General features: G+C 37.6%; 1 protein-coding gene across 2 annotated transcripts in view; it reads left to right on the forward strand.

Moving 5' to 3' along the window:
* Nucleotides 1-16,551, forward strand: part of LOC139963062 (dystrophin-like) — a 237,055-nt gene that overhangs the window by 168,425 nt on the left and 52,079 nt on the right. For both annotated transcript variants that reach the window (XM_071963541.1, XM_071963540.1), the window contains exons 34-35: nucleotides 1,121-1,585; nucleotides 2,643-2,948. In XM_071963541.1, the coding sequence (XP_071819642.1) occupies nucleotides 1,121-1,585; nucleotides 2,643-2,948 (771 nt within the window). The remainder of the gene's footprint in view (nucleotides 1-1,120; nucleotides 1,586-2,642; nucleotides 2,949-16,551) is intronic.

A 16,551-nucleotide genomic window follows, 5' to 3' on the forward strand; every position in this document is an offset into this window, starting at 1 on the left:
GATATACTTAAGTTTGTTCCATTAAATCCAGTTCCTCAACAGAAAGAATACCTTGACAAATTGCTTTGTACTGTCCAAAAATATTCGTTGCTGAATTACAAAAATCTATTTCAAAGACTTCACGGATGTTCTACTGTATACAGCATTTAAGAAATGTCTTTCAGGTTTATTCAAGGTCTGTCTTAATTTTGAGAGATGGAGAGATAGGGTCCCTGGTTCCCTGACTTGTTTTTCAGTTTGTCACAAATAGGAAAACTGTCCTGGGAATGAAAGCTTATAGTCATTACTTACAGCAGTGGCTTTAAGTCTAGTTCTACCATAATCTAGCAAAACCGGCTTAAAAAGCAATCCATCTGAAATATTGCAGTCGAGAATGTTTAATATCAGCCCCGGATGTTAGATCAGACGGATCTTGGCGCTTGATTTGCATTAATCCATCCCTGGGGTTTTCCTGTCTCAGTAGTTTATATAGATATTTACAGAATTTTGTGAGTGTTTACAACATGACAAGAATATATTAGCTCACAGTTTCCCTCTCTCCTTTCTCATTTTTTGTTTTGTTTCTTTTTTCCTTTTTTTGTTGTCTAAGTAGTTTAAGTTCAGTGCAGGGTCATGTCTATTACTTAAAATGAAACAGCAGTTCAAAATAATAATGAGCTTTAAAGTTGAATTGATGGGAGTCGGGTAAGGGGAAGGGGAGGGAAGGGGGTAGGAGGTACAGCAGTTAGATTTACAAAAGATCAGTCAATATAGATATTAAACGCACATTAGGACCGATACAACATTAGGACCGATACGACAGCACCCTCTGTGGATACGCTGGAGAGCACCATTGTTGGCAACTCATGCCTGGCATCAGTGGTTGATATAATATTCAATGACATCATTTCACAAAAAGTTTGTACACAATTCCGTGCAATGGTTTAAATTATTTATGTACAGTCGATTTTTATTCATACCAATTATTCTCAACCAAAAACAATCTGTATTTTGGGCACCGATTTTCTTCAGTTTAGTACGACACCATGTCACCGTTGGACAGCTTCCATTCATATATGTCATTTTTCTCAAGAAGGGACAACCTATAATTGACATTTAATGTTCTTCCTTTTCATTCTAGGATCATCAGGTCCAACAGACTGAGATCGTGAAAGAGCTGGAGCAGGACCGGCGACATAAAATGGAGATAGAGGCAGCCGCAGAGAAAGCCAAGGAGGAGATTGAGAGATTGGCCAAAGAGGTCCTCGTCCAGAGCTCACAGAGTTCAGAGGGTGAACTCAAGGAGGAGGATGAGGATGGCGAGGATGAGGCAGATATGTCACCCGTGGAGGAGAACATTGACAAGATGGATCTATCCGTGGTGGAGAGTTCTGTGAACCTGGACGAGGTCTTCCAGAGGATGGAAACAGAGGAGATCGAAAGACCAAAATCCGACGAACAGTTGGAACAGAATAAACGAGTATCTGATTATCACGAGATATTAGACCAGACAAGGGTGGCCATAGATCTATGCAACCATCGCCTCAGGGAGGAGGAAGGTCTCAGAGTAGAGGACTTTGAACTTGGCATAGAAAACAACGTCAAGGTACGTTAGATTCATTTTAAGGCAACTTTAACTGGTGGATAGTCTGGGGTTAATTTGTGCAAAACTCCTCATTTTTGCATTTGGTGGTAATTCATGGTGAGTTCATGATAGATACTGTAATTTGAGTTTTCAAGCATTACGTTGAGAGTCATTGATGACAATAAAAATGAGGGGGTGAGGGTGGGCGGCAGTAGTCTATTCTTCATTGTACCCAACCCAAGCATGCTTCAGGAAAGACAGTAATTTTTATAGCTTTGACCATATAAATATGAGAACATATTTTATTCCGCAGTGATTGAAATTTCATAAATTAATTTGAAACGAGCATACAAAAATGCAACCAAACAGGCAAGTTATCACAAAAATTAACAGCATATTCAGTTTGTGGATACCTTGTATTTTCTCAAACTGTTGATGGAATATGATTCACTCATTTGGTAAACACACAAATATATTTTAAAGAGAACAGCATTGAAATTGCCATAGGTGGCAGGGAAACTGATGTTGAACTTCTAGAAAGAATCAAAGTCTCAACATTAAAGCATCCAGGTGGGATTACTAAGATAAAATGCAACTTTAACTTATAAAACTGTTCACAGTTAAAATTACAAGAACTACCACATTTATTCCCTTTTAACTCTCTCTTCCCTAGGCTAGTCAACATCCCACTGAAGTGCTGACCCATGAATAAAATACAGAGCAGACAATTTGGTGCTCTGAAGAATTTTCTCAGTGTGAATATTTAAAATGCAATAGCACCCTCAATTTGGTTCTCGCTGTTAGCATGTATGACATTTTCAATATGATAGTTGTTGTCGATAACTCAATATGGACAACACTGAAAGATTGAAGGGAGACTCCAAACTTTTTACAATCGTCATCGGATAAGTTCAAGTTTTTACTTATTGTTAGCAACTTTTAGGGTCATTTAAGAAAGAAAAAAAAAGAGCAGAAAAAAGAATCATACATTTAGGACACAAAAGTTATCTTGATTTATGGGATGTTATAATCATATTTCTGCATCCTGTGTATGTTTTTTTTGTTTTTTTTTTGGCAGCAAACTGATGAGGCAATTGAAAATCTTAGGCCAGATGTTGAGGGGATACTCTCCGAAGGAGAGAAACTGTTAGATGAGACCAAAGACGTCGACGAACATTTAGCCCTCGAATTAGAGGCAGACCTAAGGATGCTCCGTACGCACTGGAGGAAATTGGAGGAAGATGCAGATCGTAGGAAGACTGTCCTCAAGACAGTCGTGCCCCAATGGCAACAATTTGAAAAGGATGCCCTTGAATTAAAGGAATGGATCGATGAGATGGAGAAACGTCTCAATGACGGGAAAGATGATTCTACAGTAATTGAGGTAAGGAGGACAGTATCAGACGTCGGCATATTATTGCTAAAATTGAGTGATATTGATGGAAGGGAGATAGAAGGGGTGCTTATGGTGAGATAACTGAAGGAAGGAGGACAGGATGTTAGGGGGGCGAGGGATGAAGGGGGGAGGAGTGAAGGTTACAAGGAATGCTTTATAGTCGCTTCAAATGTTAGCAGTTTCAGTGGTATGTCAGTAAACTCATGCACGGAATAATTTAGTGTTGCAATTTTTAAAAGGCCCTGAACTTTTTCTCTCATAAAATACTAAGGTTCCTGTTTACAAAATAAACTGCTGCATCTTTACACCTGTAGAGCAATTCCGGATAAATTATTCCCTGCCATTTAGTGAGAATGTTATCATGCCTGTCTGGCACCCTGTCATGATGACAACTTGCTTCATTTTTGCTGTCAGATAATTTAGTTTGTGCATTGTTGTAGGTTTGACATTCTGCAGGGATGTGCTCAGGAATATTTGAGTGCCGGGCAGATTGTGCGGTAGTGTGATCCACACCCTGTGAGTGAGGGATCTTATGGGTGGGTAACCCCTCCCCACTGGACAAATTTTGCACATGAAGTATGCTTAGGTGGTGCTATTTTTCCTATTCTCTGCCATGTATTCTCCCAAATTTTTTGGTAATGGTAAAATTAGTTAAATTATCATCAAAAAAGTGCCGGGCGGAAATGTTTAAATACTGTTTGTGCAGGGCGGCAGCCTGGTGCCGCCCAGTGTGAGCACATCCCTGCTTCTGGTATATCAGGATGTTTCACATCGACGTCAACCATACAGAAGCTGTGGTGGTATTGCCAAGGGACAGATTGGGTGATTGGAGTACATGCAATCTTTATATTCTTTTCCAAAGCTTAACATTTGTAATATTGACTTCCATCCACACATCATGGAAGATAAAGCTCCCAAGTTAATGAATAGTCAGCTAAATTCTTGATTTTTTTTAGGGATGGGTACATGGGGACAATGAAACGATTCACAGTATTACTAGCAACAATTTCAAGACGGAAAACTTCTCTGTTGCATCCTTAAGCAGTATACTGTTTGTGCAATGTTTGATAGGCTATATGCATGTTTTATTTATATGAATCATCTTGACCTTACTGGCAAATATGTAATACACACAATTTGCAGTTGCAAAATTTGTGAAATGGCTTAATTATCAGTTGTGTATGAAAAAGGTAACCAGAGTCTGATAGGTCACAGAGTCGTTGCTTAGAGACTGCAGTAGTCCCCAACATTCTGAATACATACCTTTCAATGACCTTTGACCTATACCATGACAATCATCACTCTCTTTCCCGGGTACATTTCTTTGGGGTTTCAACTGGGTCAGTGATGAATCGCTGGAGACAAAGCTATTAGTACTTCAGCGCCATGATATAATAAGAGACCTCCTGCTGGGCTATTAAACCATGTCATTTGATGAACACATAATCTGAGGCGCAGGCATTTGAAACATTCGTATGGAGATAGGGCACCTCGTTACAGATGTGACTCCTGATGAAGTTCGACAGGTTTAAAGGAAAGTTCAGACATGTTTCCTTGGACTACAAACGAAAACACTTTTATAGGATGTATTATTTTTAAGAAATCTGGAAGTATTATAACAGGTAAAGAGGTAGTAAGCCTTTCTAGAAGCTTGCCTTCTCCATTGACCCTTATTGCCACCGTTACCCTCTCACAGATATTATGTCACATCTCACCTCCGAGAAATATTGGTAAAATGTAGGGTTATGAAATGCAAAATGGCACTTCAATTTTGCAACTTTTGTTGAAGAATTTTCTTCTGTTTATGTTGTACCGTACATGCATGTCATATATTTATGTACTATACAGTGTACAGTTTTGTAAGTACAGTACTCTGTCTTCCATTGGGCACCCGGGATGGGGGCTGACCCCCTCTCCCTGATTTTACCCCCTGGAAGAATATGAGGTTGCCTGCCCCTGTCGCAAACAAGTCAATTGGTTCTGCATGCCTGAGTAGGCAGTTGTTTGGGTTGAGTTATTACATTTGCATTTGTACTGATAAACAGGGATGGTGATTAGTTTGTATTTTTACAGTAATAATAGTTATTGATAATGGACATTACAAACTCACAACACAGAATCAGTGCACAGACAGAAGTAAGCATTGTATTTTGTTATTTCTGAATCAGATCTCCTCATGGAATATAGACTCATTTCTAATCCAGATGTTAGTATTTACACTCTTGTCTTTTACTTTGATTAGATCTATAGTGTATTTGCCCCAGTTAGACTCTACAAAAGATCCTGTTAGGATCAAAATGTCAGGCTCCTTGACTTTGACATTGGATGAGCAGTTTATTAACCTTCCCCCCCCTCTCTTAGACTTGTATTTGAATCCATGTGTATTGTCCATAGATGTGTATTTGAAACTGTATGTATTGGAAATGTGCTGGTATTTGTCTGAGGTATATGACTACAATCTTTTTGCAATTGAAATGTAGCAATTTTCTCAAGAGTAGAAAGATTGATAGGATCGTCGGCAGATTGAACTACTATCTGAAGGAAGGGTTTTCTAGATGACCACAACAAATAAATAAATATGACAGCCTGTGTAAAATTACAGATTGTAGTATGTCCCCACAACTCTACCATTATTGAAATTCTTAGGTCTCACCAACTCTGGGTCTTCTGTGGGTGGGGGAGGGGGTAGAGCCTTGGCAGCCCAATAATTTCACAGGAACGATGGTGTGGTGTCCAACATTGATCTGGCTCCTGGGCATTGAACTTCCACCTTTTCTACTGTGCCCCTTGTCCACTATCCCCCCTCTCCCTCCCCTCCCCATAAGTTGCTATGTGGTACCAGATTATTCCCTGTTAATTAGCACATGTTAATCCAGTGAACTAGTGTAATGGCAAGAAAAGATGCACTTCATATGAAGGATCAAGCTTAATCCTACACTTGTCAGGGTTGTCACTTCTTTAACATCAACAACACAATATCTTTATCAATCATCGAAAGTGACGTCAAACGAAGTTTAGCAGAGTTTGTTGTCCGAGACAGAAAATAAAGTTAATGTTCCAATCCCTCTTCCATGCCTCTTCAAAGCAAATAATAAAAACGACAGAGAACATATTTTCAAAAGGCATGAGTCATATTCAGTAAGGACTGGATCGAGATCGCATAGAGTTGATGGATTCGGAAATTTATTAACGATGCCGCAAGGGAACTGATGTATGTAATTTAACGAGTCATGTTACATGTAGGTGAACTTTGAAGTCGTAATTTTTCATCCTGAGTCGTAATAGTGCAAGACGGGTTGCATGGCAAATGTAGGACCCTGGTGCTATTACAGCTGTGTGAATGCAGGCTGTGCATGTTGTATTGGGATGAATAACTTTGAGCCACTCTGACCAAGCTGTGTACTGTAAACACATAATAGGATATCCCTCGGTTAAACCAAGTGATGTTTGTGGTTACAACCTTTTGTGGCTGGTCCTGATGAGCAGTTAGTAACAATTTTGTCCAATACAGGATAACATGTGTCTCACAAACTTCATTTAATTCTATATTTTCTTAGTTCCGGATCTCTGACTTTATTATCATTATTATCATTTTTATCAGTATTATCAATAAATCCATCGTTCCTGATGTAATTTTAGTGATCAAAGTAAGTACAGTTTGTTTCCATGTACCATCTCCGTTCTTTAACGGTGCAGTTTGAGCTACATTATCTGTCCTCTAATGGTGGAGTTATTGTATCACAAGGGTCTAGCGAATTCAAGGCAAAATGCTGCACCTATAAAATGATGATTATAAAGATTGTTCTTTCCGGAGGGTTGGGGGTTGAAGCCATCCAAGAGAGAAATATTAGATCATGGTCATTTCTTGATCCTATAGCGAATGAAAGATTAGGATATGGTAAGAATGGTAAACAATCTAATTATTTTGACAAAATGTACAAAAATGAGATTACCATCAGGAGGCCATGAGTTGTATTCCTGAAAGTTTAAAGTAAGGTATTCAGAATAATATTCTAGTCACTCATATTACCCACTCCCCTTCTCCTCCTCTCCCACCCACTATGAATGTTCAAGTGTTTACCACTCTTCACATTTGATATATATATCTCCATCAAACTGTCAACCTCAGTATAAGCTGGAACTGAATTCCACGGTGAGTTGTATTATAACTGACCAACATAACTTTAGTTTACTGCTTCAGTAGATACTCAAATGACTGTTAAGTAATATTTTAAAGGGGGAGGGTGGTGGATAACTTGAATATACATACTTGTAGGTCAAATTTAGTACCCATTAAGTCACGAAAATAAAAACATCTCATTGTACCAATCAATACCTTCATTAAAAAATTCCAATTAATTTAAGTAGCTGATCACCTTAAACCCCTCAGGGGCCGGGATGAAGACACTGTTGATTGAAATCAAACAGAAAGTTTTGTTGTGAAGAGTTCATGGCAGTAGTGACAATTTGAACTTTGATAATAATATACAAACATATGATACAAGTGCAGTTATGTTAGTTACATTTTTCAAGATGTGTTGCTATATTTGGCAACAATTTGTTGTAATATGGATTTAATTTTTGGAAAACATTTATAAAATTGTGACACATACTTCAATGAGTTGGTGGAAAATATAGAACACCTTTTGTTTTAAATTTGTGAACTCCATGGTTACTATGACATATTGACATATTTTTTTACTGGGTCTTTTTGTTTCTGTGATCAATGCAAGTGAAAGAATAATTATTTTAGTAATTAAGGAACTGATATCAATGTTTATTTATTTTATCAGTGCCAGCTGATTCAGAAGCTTAAGTATTGTCATTTTCTTTCAGTTAATTTGACTTATAAAAAAAATACCATTCAGTTGAGTAATTTTATTTCAATCAGTCAATCATATCAATCGATCAATCAATCAAGGCAAACATATCTAGAACTTCATACAAGAGAGAGAGAGAACAACACTGTTAAGGGATAAATATGAATAAATATACATAAAAAACAGTACATTTGTTGGGAATGGGAAAAAATGGTGGGAAAATTAGATACTAATATGTATTAATATATAACCCTGTACTCAAGTTTATTACTCTCAATGTCGACGAACATGTCAGAGAATGAAGATGTATAAATGGAGTGACATTCTGAGACGTGAAAGAATGTCACCCTATACGAAGTGATTTAACGTCAAAACATGCTCGTGGAAACAGCTAAATTGAGTGAGATAAGCATTAGATTTGAGACCACAGTATGCTTAATGAAGACAGAACTCCCAGAGGACACCGACGGTGAAAAGTCTTAACCTGTTTATCAATGGTTTTTTAACATCTGGACATGTAACTCTATCAGTCCTAATTAACCGGTTTGCAAGAGGACGCAAACGATGACATTTGAGCACAAGTGTTTTGGTCCTATCGTATGCATCGTCGTCATAGTCTTGTTATAATCTCCCAGTAGTCATCGGCATCCGTTTCTCAACCCTCTCTTGGAGAGGATGGAATTTTTTTGATTTCAGAAGGCGGATAAAGATTATACTCGTCTCATAGGGGATGGCATTTCACTTTGTTCATTACTGGAGGGCAAAAAACAAAGACTCTTTTCGTAGGGGGATGTTGTCCGTTGATCGTAAAGGAATTTACTTGCAGAGGACGAGCAAGCTCGGCTATTAGGAAGCTATTACGAGCTTAGTGTGTGGATTTACATAGCTGGATTTACGATACTCTTGCCTGTGGAAGTGATTGCCTAGTTCTGTTTTTCTTTTGTTTTCTGTAGTCAACAAAAGTTGGACATTGTTAATGGCACATCAGTGAGAGACAAAGAATTTTTTCGAGTTTCAGTCGTAATTCAGACACTACCATTATGCAGTATTTTTTTGCCTTTTCAGTCATATATATCAGTCCATAGGGTAAAGTACACATCTGGCAATTGTGACCATAGGCGTAGGAGGCGGGGGGGCTGGGGGGGCTGCAGCCCCCCCAACCAAAACTTTTGGTGAAAATTCGGGCAATATGGTGATATTTTTTCGGGCACCTACTGAAAGAAGAAAAATTTGGAGTGTGTATTTCAATTTTTTTTAGTGAAAATTCGGGCAATATGGTGATAATTTTTCGGGCACCTACTGAAAGAAGAATAATTTGCAATGTGTTTTTCATTTTTTTTAGTGAAAATTCGGGCAATATGGTGATAATTTTTCGGGCACCTACTGAAAGAAGAATAATTTGCAATGGTTAATTTGCAATGGTTTTTCAATGGTTAAACTGATATTATTATTATTATCGTTATTATCGTAACGACTTCCCCAATAATTATAACCAATATGAAAGGGTGATAACACGGAAAATATAACCCAAATTTTCGCGCGCTTCGCGCGCATTCAACATCTTAGTGTGCATATCATATAAGCATTCATCGGGTAAAGGCATGTGATGTAATAACCGATGAATGCCTATATGATATGCACATTGAAATGTTGAACGCGCGCGGAGCGGGCGAAAAATTTTGGCTATATTTTTCGGGCAAATCGTTACAGCCCCCCCAAATCAAATTAGGCTCCTACGCCTATGATTGTGACTTGAGAACTTATATAGATTTGAGCTTGTTCTATTTATTTTTACATATATATTTAAGGGTGAAAGTGAGCAGTGTAGACTGTAATATTTACATCATCTCACTGGGATCTATTCAATGTTTGTATTTGTTGGTTACATTTCATGTACTATGTGTACTATATCATAATGTACTATGTGTGTCATATTAGTACTATGTGATATTACTGTGTCATATTGTATGTACTATGTACTACATTTCATGTATTGTTTGCCATTAATCTGACCAAATTCAAGTCCCACTAGCTAGAAGCTTTTGAAGGTTTTTTTTTGTTTTGCTCATTTGGATTGAAGAACTCATGGTTTCGTCAAAGTGACGTACAATGAAATAATTGTTAACTATGTCAACCTCCTGATCATAGTCGTTGATAGCTGTAGTTTCTGATCTCAATGCAGTTGATTTAAATTATAGATTTGTCTCTCTGTAATTTGGTACTTTTGTGACTGGTTGCTTAAGACCTGTTGAACAGTGGCCTGTTTTGCACACGTTTTTGTATTCATTCCCCTCCCCCACACTCACCCTTCCTACCCCCCTTCCTCCAATCATTCATTCCATTCTTGTTTGTTTCAATGACAGATGATGAGTTAACATAGCATATTTAAAAACAAAAATTAATTCGCTGTCATTAAGCTTTTAAAACATATGATAAATTATAGCTGCTCTGAAATGAGTCGAATTTGCTCTGTCGCAATCAAAAAGAGAATCCAAATTTGAACTCTTTCAGTGACTACTTTTGGCATTTTTTTGCAGTTGTTTTGTTTGGAGATGTTTTCCCACTCTTCAAAATGTTTGCCTTGTTCAAGATGTTTGTGAATTACATCCATTTTCCCAAGCCTTCATTCCTTATTCTGAGGATCTTATTTTTACTAACTCCATTGAACTGTTCACAGTGCTGAGGATTGGTGTATGAGTCAATTGAAATTCCTGAGAGGAGAGGTGGGGGTCGCACTCAAAAAAGAATTCTTTGCTGCAGTAGGAATGCAGTGTAGAAGAGATGCCAGCAAATAAAACTAGGGTCTCCTCTATAAAGTTAACTTTGTATCATGTGATGCCATGTCTTATGACATGATATGCTCTGTATTTTTGAAACATTCATGTCTCATAACTTCTGTAACTTTCAAGGATTCACAATTACTTGTAGAATAGCAGGATCAAGAGGGACTACTGATGGATTATACTCAAACATTTGTCCTCTGCACAGTAGGCTAAACCACAATATTTTGGTTGACTGTGTCTGGCTTTCAGATTACCTTAATGAACAATTGGTGTGACCTTTGACCTCTCTTTTACCCATTCATGAAAATCCTCTCCCTGGGACTCTAAAATTGGTCTTGACTGCACTTAGTCAGAGGGAGAGTAAAAGAAATCATCAGTTTTTCGGGGATCATTCATGAAAATCGTGACAGAGACCTCCATTTTAAGCTTTGTACCCTTGGATTGGAAGTTACACAATGTTGTGGTTGTTTTTATAAGAGTGTGTTCATTCAGCATCTTCTCTGTCAAAGTTTCCATACTTGGCAATGAATATTTTGTAACTCAATCAGTTCAGTTATTATTATGATTGTTATTATTATTCTTTTCTCTCTGTTTTTTGGACCCTATTTCTTTTTGTTTTGGAAGGTCATTTTGTGTTTCTTTTTCATCATCCACACAGCTTATCACTTTCAGTTCCCTTTTCTAGTTTTTTCAATTGTGGGGATATTTTTCATTGTGCTCAATAATTCCTTGGTTTGAAACTTATCTGAGAATGACCTCCACTCAAAGAGGAGGAAAGATATAAAAGAACTGGTCGGTAAAATCTTCTGACCTTCATTTTGTAAATCACAAAAGGATTTGTCGTCAAAAGGGTTATTTTTTTTTGTGTTTCGTCGATTAATTAAGTTCAAGCTGAGCTAGAAAGTTTGCTTCAAACTAGTTTTTTGTTGATTTCTGAGAAAGGTCTTGTTGTTAGTTCAGTGCAGCTTCAATTTGTAGTTTTCAGAGACTTTCCTGTTGTTGGAGTTTTATTGGTGTCCATGTTCTCATTTCAATAGTGGAAGGATTGATATCAACAAGACTGCCTGATATGTGATTTTCATTACTTGGTTGAATATTTCAGCTGTAGTCCGATGGAAGGAGCTTCTCTGAAGGTTTCAGTTTCACATTTCTTGTATTCTTTATGATTCTTTGATGATCTAGCTCTTCCTACAGGCTGTATGCTTTAATTTTTTTTTTGGTTGGAATGGGGGGGGGGGTGCGTTTTTGTTTTGTTTTTTTGTACCATCTTCGTACTTCTTGTTCGTCTACAGAATTAGTCTTCAACTTGTCACAGTATTTGTTGAGTATTTCAATCATGTATTTGTTGTAATGGGCTGTAAGAGATTTAAGTAAATAGCTCAGCACAGATCATTGAAGGTTTAAAGGCATTGAAGACTGGCCCCAAATCGTGCTTGGTATTCATTTATCAAAACAAGTTTTTGCTTTATAGTTCTGCTAGAACAAGAAATGTTGAAATTTATATGCATGGTATTTCCCTTCAGAGAGTCAATAATTCAAGATTCTTAGGTGTATAAATTGATTTGCAGATCTCCTGGAATGTTCATATGAAAGGCATTGAAGACTCGCCCCAAACCGTGTGCCACGCTCTGAAAAAGTTAACTTTCCATTGCTTGCAAGTGACGTTTTGTTAGTGTCGCTACAAAATGCAGACAGTAATGAAACATGATACCTTGTTATCTTTAGCTGGACCTGAGATGTCCATCGCTGTATAGTTTGTACACTGTGCTGTGTGTATTGACCGCAGCTGTATGTACTGACTGTACACAAGTGTCTAATTACAGACGGTAGCAAGCTATGTGTGTATTTTCTGGGATCGATGGTGGTGTCTAACACTTCTGTTACATGCGCGAGTCTTCACACCCTTTAATCTTAAAACCATTATTAGAAGCAAATAAACACAAGACATAAAGTGGTATGGATCTGTTATGTCCAGATCAGTATAGATACAGTGGAAAAAAGTAACTTGTAGATTAAGTATTATAGCTGGGTGGAATGCGGAGATGGAGAAGAGTGAAGTAGTTGAAAGGCTAAGGGTTGCCAGATCATGTCTCTGGTGAGGCTCTCATCATCAACTATATTCTGCAATGTTTGGCAGAGGATCTTTAAGGTTTATCACCATTGCTTGTGGTCAAATCTCGTTATAGAAGGGCCTCATTCAATTATTTCATCAAGGTCTGTTCTATCGTTATTGTTGCTTGTGAAAATTTTTAATAGAGACAGTAAGGGAGACTAATCTCAAATTTTATTGCATACACGTAGTAGAGTCTCTGTTAATGTGTTGGTAATAAAGGGATAAAGTATCCATCACTCTTCTGAAAGTGACCAATCGGAATGAAAGTAAAAGTTGAGAGTAAACTTGAGGCTGAAGGTCAAGAATGAAGAGTTGTATATCAATTGAGTGGATCAAGTCCCACTCATCGCCGTTTTATTGCTTTTCTTCGGACTATACCATTTGGTAATAGGTCCGCGTCAAGTTTCACAATTGTAAAAGGTCGGCATAGGTTAGGGATTAATAAGAGGATAAATGATATTTATTCACTAACTTTAAATATGGTTAGGCAATGTGTAGTGTGGTTTTCTGAATAATTTGAGAACGACAAAACTGTTTTAGATTCTACACAAATACAGAACACCCCTCTCTTAACAGTGGAATATACCGACCGGTGGCGAGTGGGACATGATCCAATTTAGTTAAAAGTTTTAACAGCTTACATGATAAGTTTTCACTTTGCTTTAGTGTGAAATATAGTATTATTGAATTTTGTGGAAAGAACATTGGAGTGGGAGGGAGGCAGGGAGGAGGAGGTTAATGGAGGATACTCACCTCATTATTGGTTACCCCCTTCCCCCTACATCCTACCGGTCATCCATCCCACTACCAAAATGCCTGTGGACAGTGTTTGTTTTACTTCACAATTATCTTCAATATCTTCCTTGTGCCTTCTCCCACCTGTCACTCCCATCCAAAAGAGTCTGGTGAGTTAATTGACCACCATATAGTAGCATTGTAAAATGTTGCTTCTATTATGGTCAGGTGGGTCACAATCCGAGGAACGGAAATGGAAAACGTCTGATCGGAATCTGACAGTAAATGTTGGAGCTCCCTAGCTGCCACGTAGTCATTTTTTTCCCTAAATGTTAAGCAATAAATGTGTGCTTGTTGTTTAGTAACTTCAGTCAATGTGCAATCAGTTGCAATCAAATCAGAAAATGTGCAGTTAAATCATCAATAACCAGGTGTAGGCTATACACGATTGATGTAAATCATCAATGACCAAGGTGTAGGCTATACACTGATTGATGTAAATCGTCAATGACCAAGGTGTAGGCTATACACTGATTGATGTAAATCATCAATGACCAAGGTGTAGGCTATACACTGATTGATGTAAATCATCAATGACCAAGGTGTAGGCTATACACTGATTGATGTAAATCATCAAGGACCAAGGTGTAGGCTATACACTGATTGATGTAAATCATCAATGACCAAGGTGTAGGCTATACACTGATTGATGTAAGTCATCAATGACCAAGGTGTAGGCTATACACTGATTGATGTAAATCATCAATGACCAAGGTGTAGGCTATACACTGATTGATGTAAATCATCAATGACCAAGGTGTAGGCTATACACTGAGTGATGTAAAGCCCAGCTGCACAATTGCCTGACTGATCACCACTCGACAGTTGTTTTGTGGGAATTGTGCATAGTCAGGCAGTATGAGTGGTCTTAAGACTGCGACAGATCGAGGTTTGTCAGTTTTAAGTCATATCGGCTTCTGATGGTTAAATTGAACTTTAAGCCCTTTCCAGATTGGCAGTCTGCAGGTTGCAACTAAACCTGCCCAGTCTTAACAAATGTAACCGCTCCTTACTAGAAAACTGTTGTTGTGTCTTCAGGCGTCAGTCTTAAGGTCATGATTATTCATGGCAATTGAAAACTGGTGTAGTCAGGTCTGGAATAGTTGGAGTAGTGTGCGCTAAGCTTAGCACTTTCGGAAATACATTGATTGTGACCGGTCAAGGTTAAATCGTAACACTGGTCATAAAGCGCAACATTTGGGCAGCATAGATTTAGAATACAAGGATCATTGCCTTTATATTTATTTCCTCTGTAAGTTTGCTGTTCTGGTAAATTATACATACCTGTATATTGCTTTTCCTTCGAGTAAATATTTCTCTCAATTGAGCTTGTTTCTGTTAAAAGGACAGAAAAGTGAATTGAGCAAAACTTTATGATAGACATTTTTTTGCAGGAAAGAGTCTCATCCAAACTTTTCATCCCGCATATATTCTGACAATATTCTCATGAATTACAAAACTTCCCTTTGGAGCCAATGAAAAGTGTGTCGCTAATTGAGTAAATTTTCCATCGGAAGTTACAAATACAGTCGTTCTGTACTGATCAATGTTCACAGAACAGACTCTCCTTGTACGACATTAATTCAAATTAGAGGGTGTTAGTTCAATTTTTAATATGAGCGCCCTCTAAAGTAGCAGTTGAAGATTTTAAGCCGTAAATTGTGGAAAGATTTGAACAGTCTTAGGTACATTCCACTCTTCAAAATAATTCCAATGAGGATATGAGAGAGCTGTTTCACATTTTCAACTGTCTTCTGTCGTCGTCGTGGATAATGCTCGGGGAAGAGGAACCAGTTCTAGCCACCTTTGTGGTGTTGGTGTATTTCTTAGTTTGGTGCTCCCTTATCGTGTTCATGTGGATTGTGACCAGTCTCAACTACCATCGGGTATGTGCTTTTGTAATGTCTTAAAAGATGTGTAGATATTGGTAAATCAATCAAGAAGACCACTCTCGACTTAAAAACTTACATCTTTTTTCAACCCCAAAATTTGAATAAAATGGGTAATTTGGGTTCATGACAACAAGTATTTTACCATTTTATGTAATGGTTTAAATTGCATTGATATTTCAGAACAGTGGTGCTTCAGCATTGACTAAAGAAGTATGGCGCCCTCTTTCTTAGATATGTCCCTGTACGTCAACAGTTTACAGTGTAAATTTGAAACATTCCATCAGGTTGTACGGTTTCCATGTCGACAGAGTATGTGCTCACAGTAATTGTTGCATGCTACCCTCATCTTGCTGGATTGCCCAGTTTCATATAGAGTCTGTGGGTTACAGATAATGAATTACTGTCAATCCAGGGAGTTGCTTTTCAGAATGAAGAAATATAAAAAATATTTTTAAAAATGGAATAATTGAAAATTGTATCATTTTGTGTCACAATTTCTCACAGACAATGCATTCATTTGTTTATGAAGTATGTGGGAAAATGTGTGACAAATGTGTTTCGTAGCTCTTACAGCTCTAGGCAATGGAGATGTTAGTCATATTTTAGCCTGATCGATGCTTAGTATTGTTGACGTCCCCAAATGTTTCTGGATACAACAAGAAACAATGAAGTCGAAATGAATCCAAAGAGCAAGGTTTAGTTTGATGGACTTTATTATTTTATTTATTTTTTGCAGAATGTAAATTCATTGCTATATAATATTGTTCCTGAGTCAGTGGTTGACAATGGTGCCTGTCATTCAATGTTATATAAATTTTAGAGAAATTTTTTAAACTCAGTAAATTTATATTTCATTTTTATTTGCCTAATGAGTGAAGAATTATATGACCAGGGTCAATCACAAAACCTCTGGACTCTTTCTCAATTGGACAATTTTCTGGATTTTGTTGATTCCTTCTACACATTTTTCTAAACATTTATTTTCACATTTTTTTTATCAATCTATTGCCTTGCCAACATTCATAAGTACCCTTCAGATAAACTGTACGCTAGATTCTGTTGTGAAATAGTGGGCGGACTCGTCCTTGCAGTGGCTTTATTCGTAGTCAGTAATTTTAAATCGCATTGGAATTTTTCAGTGCAGGTGCTTCCGAAGGATACACTCGCAGACAAGTCTCAGGAACTTTT

Source organism: Apostichopus japonicus, chromosome 21, assembly GCF_037975245.1.
Source record: "Apostichopus japonicus isolate 1M-3 chromosome 21, ASM3797524v1, whole genome shotgun sequence".
Taxonomy (NCBI): Eukaryota; Metazoa; Echinodermata; class Holothuroidea; order Aspidochirotida; family Stichopodidae; genus Apostichopus; species Apostichopus japonicus.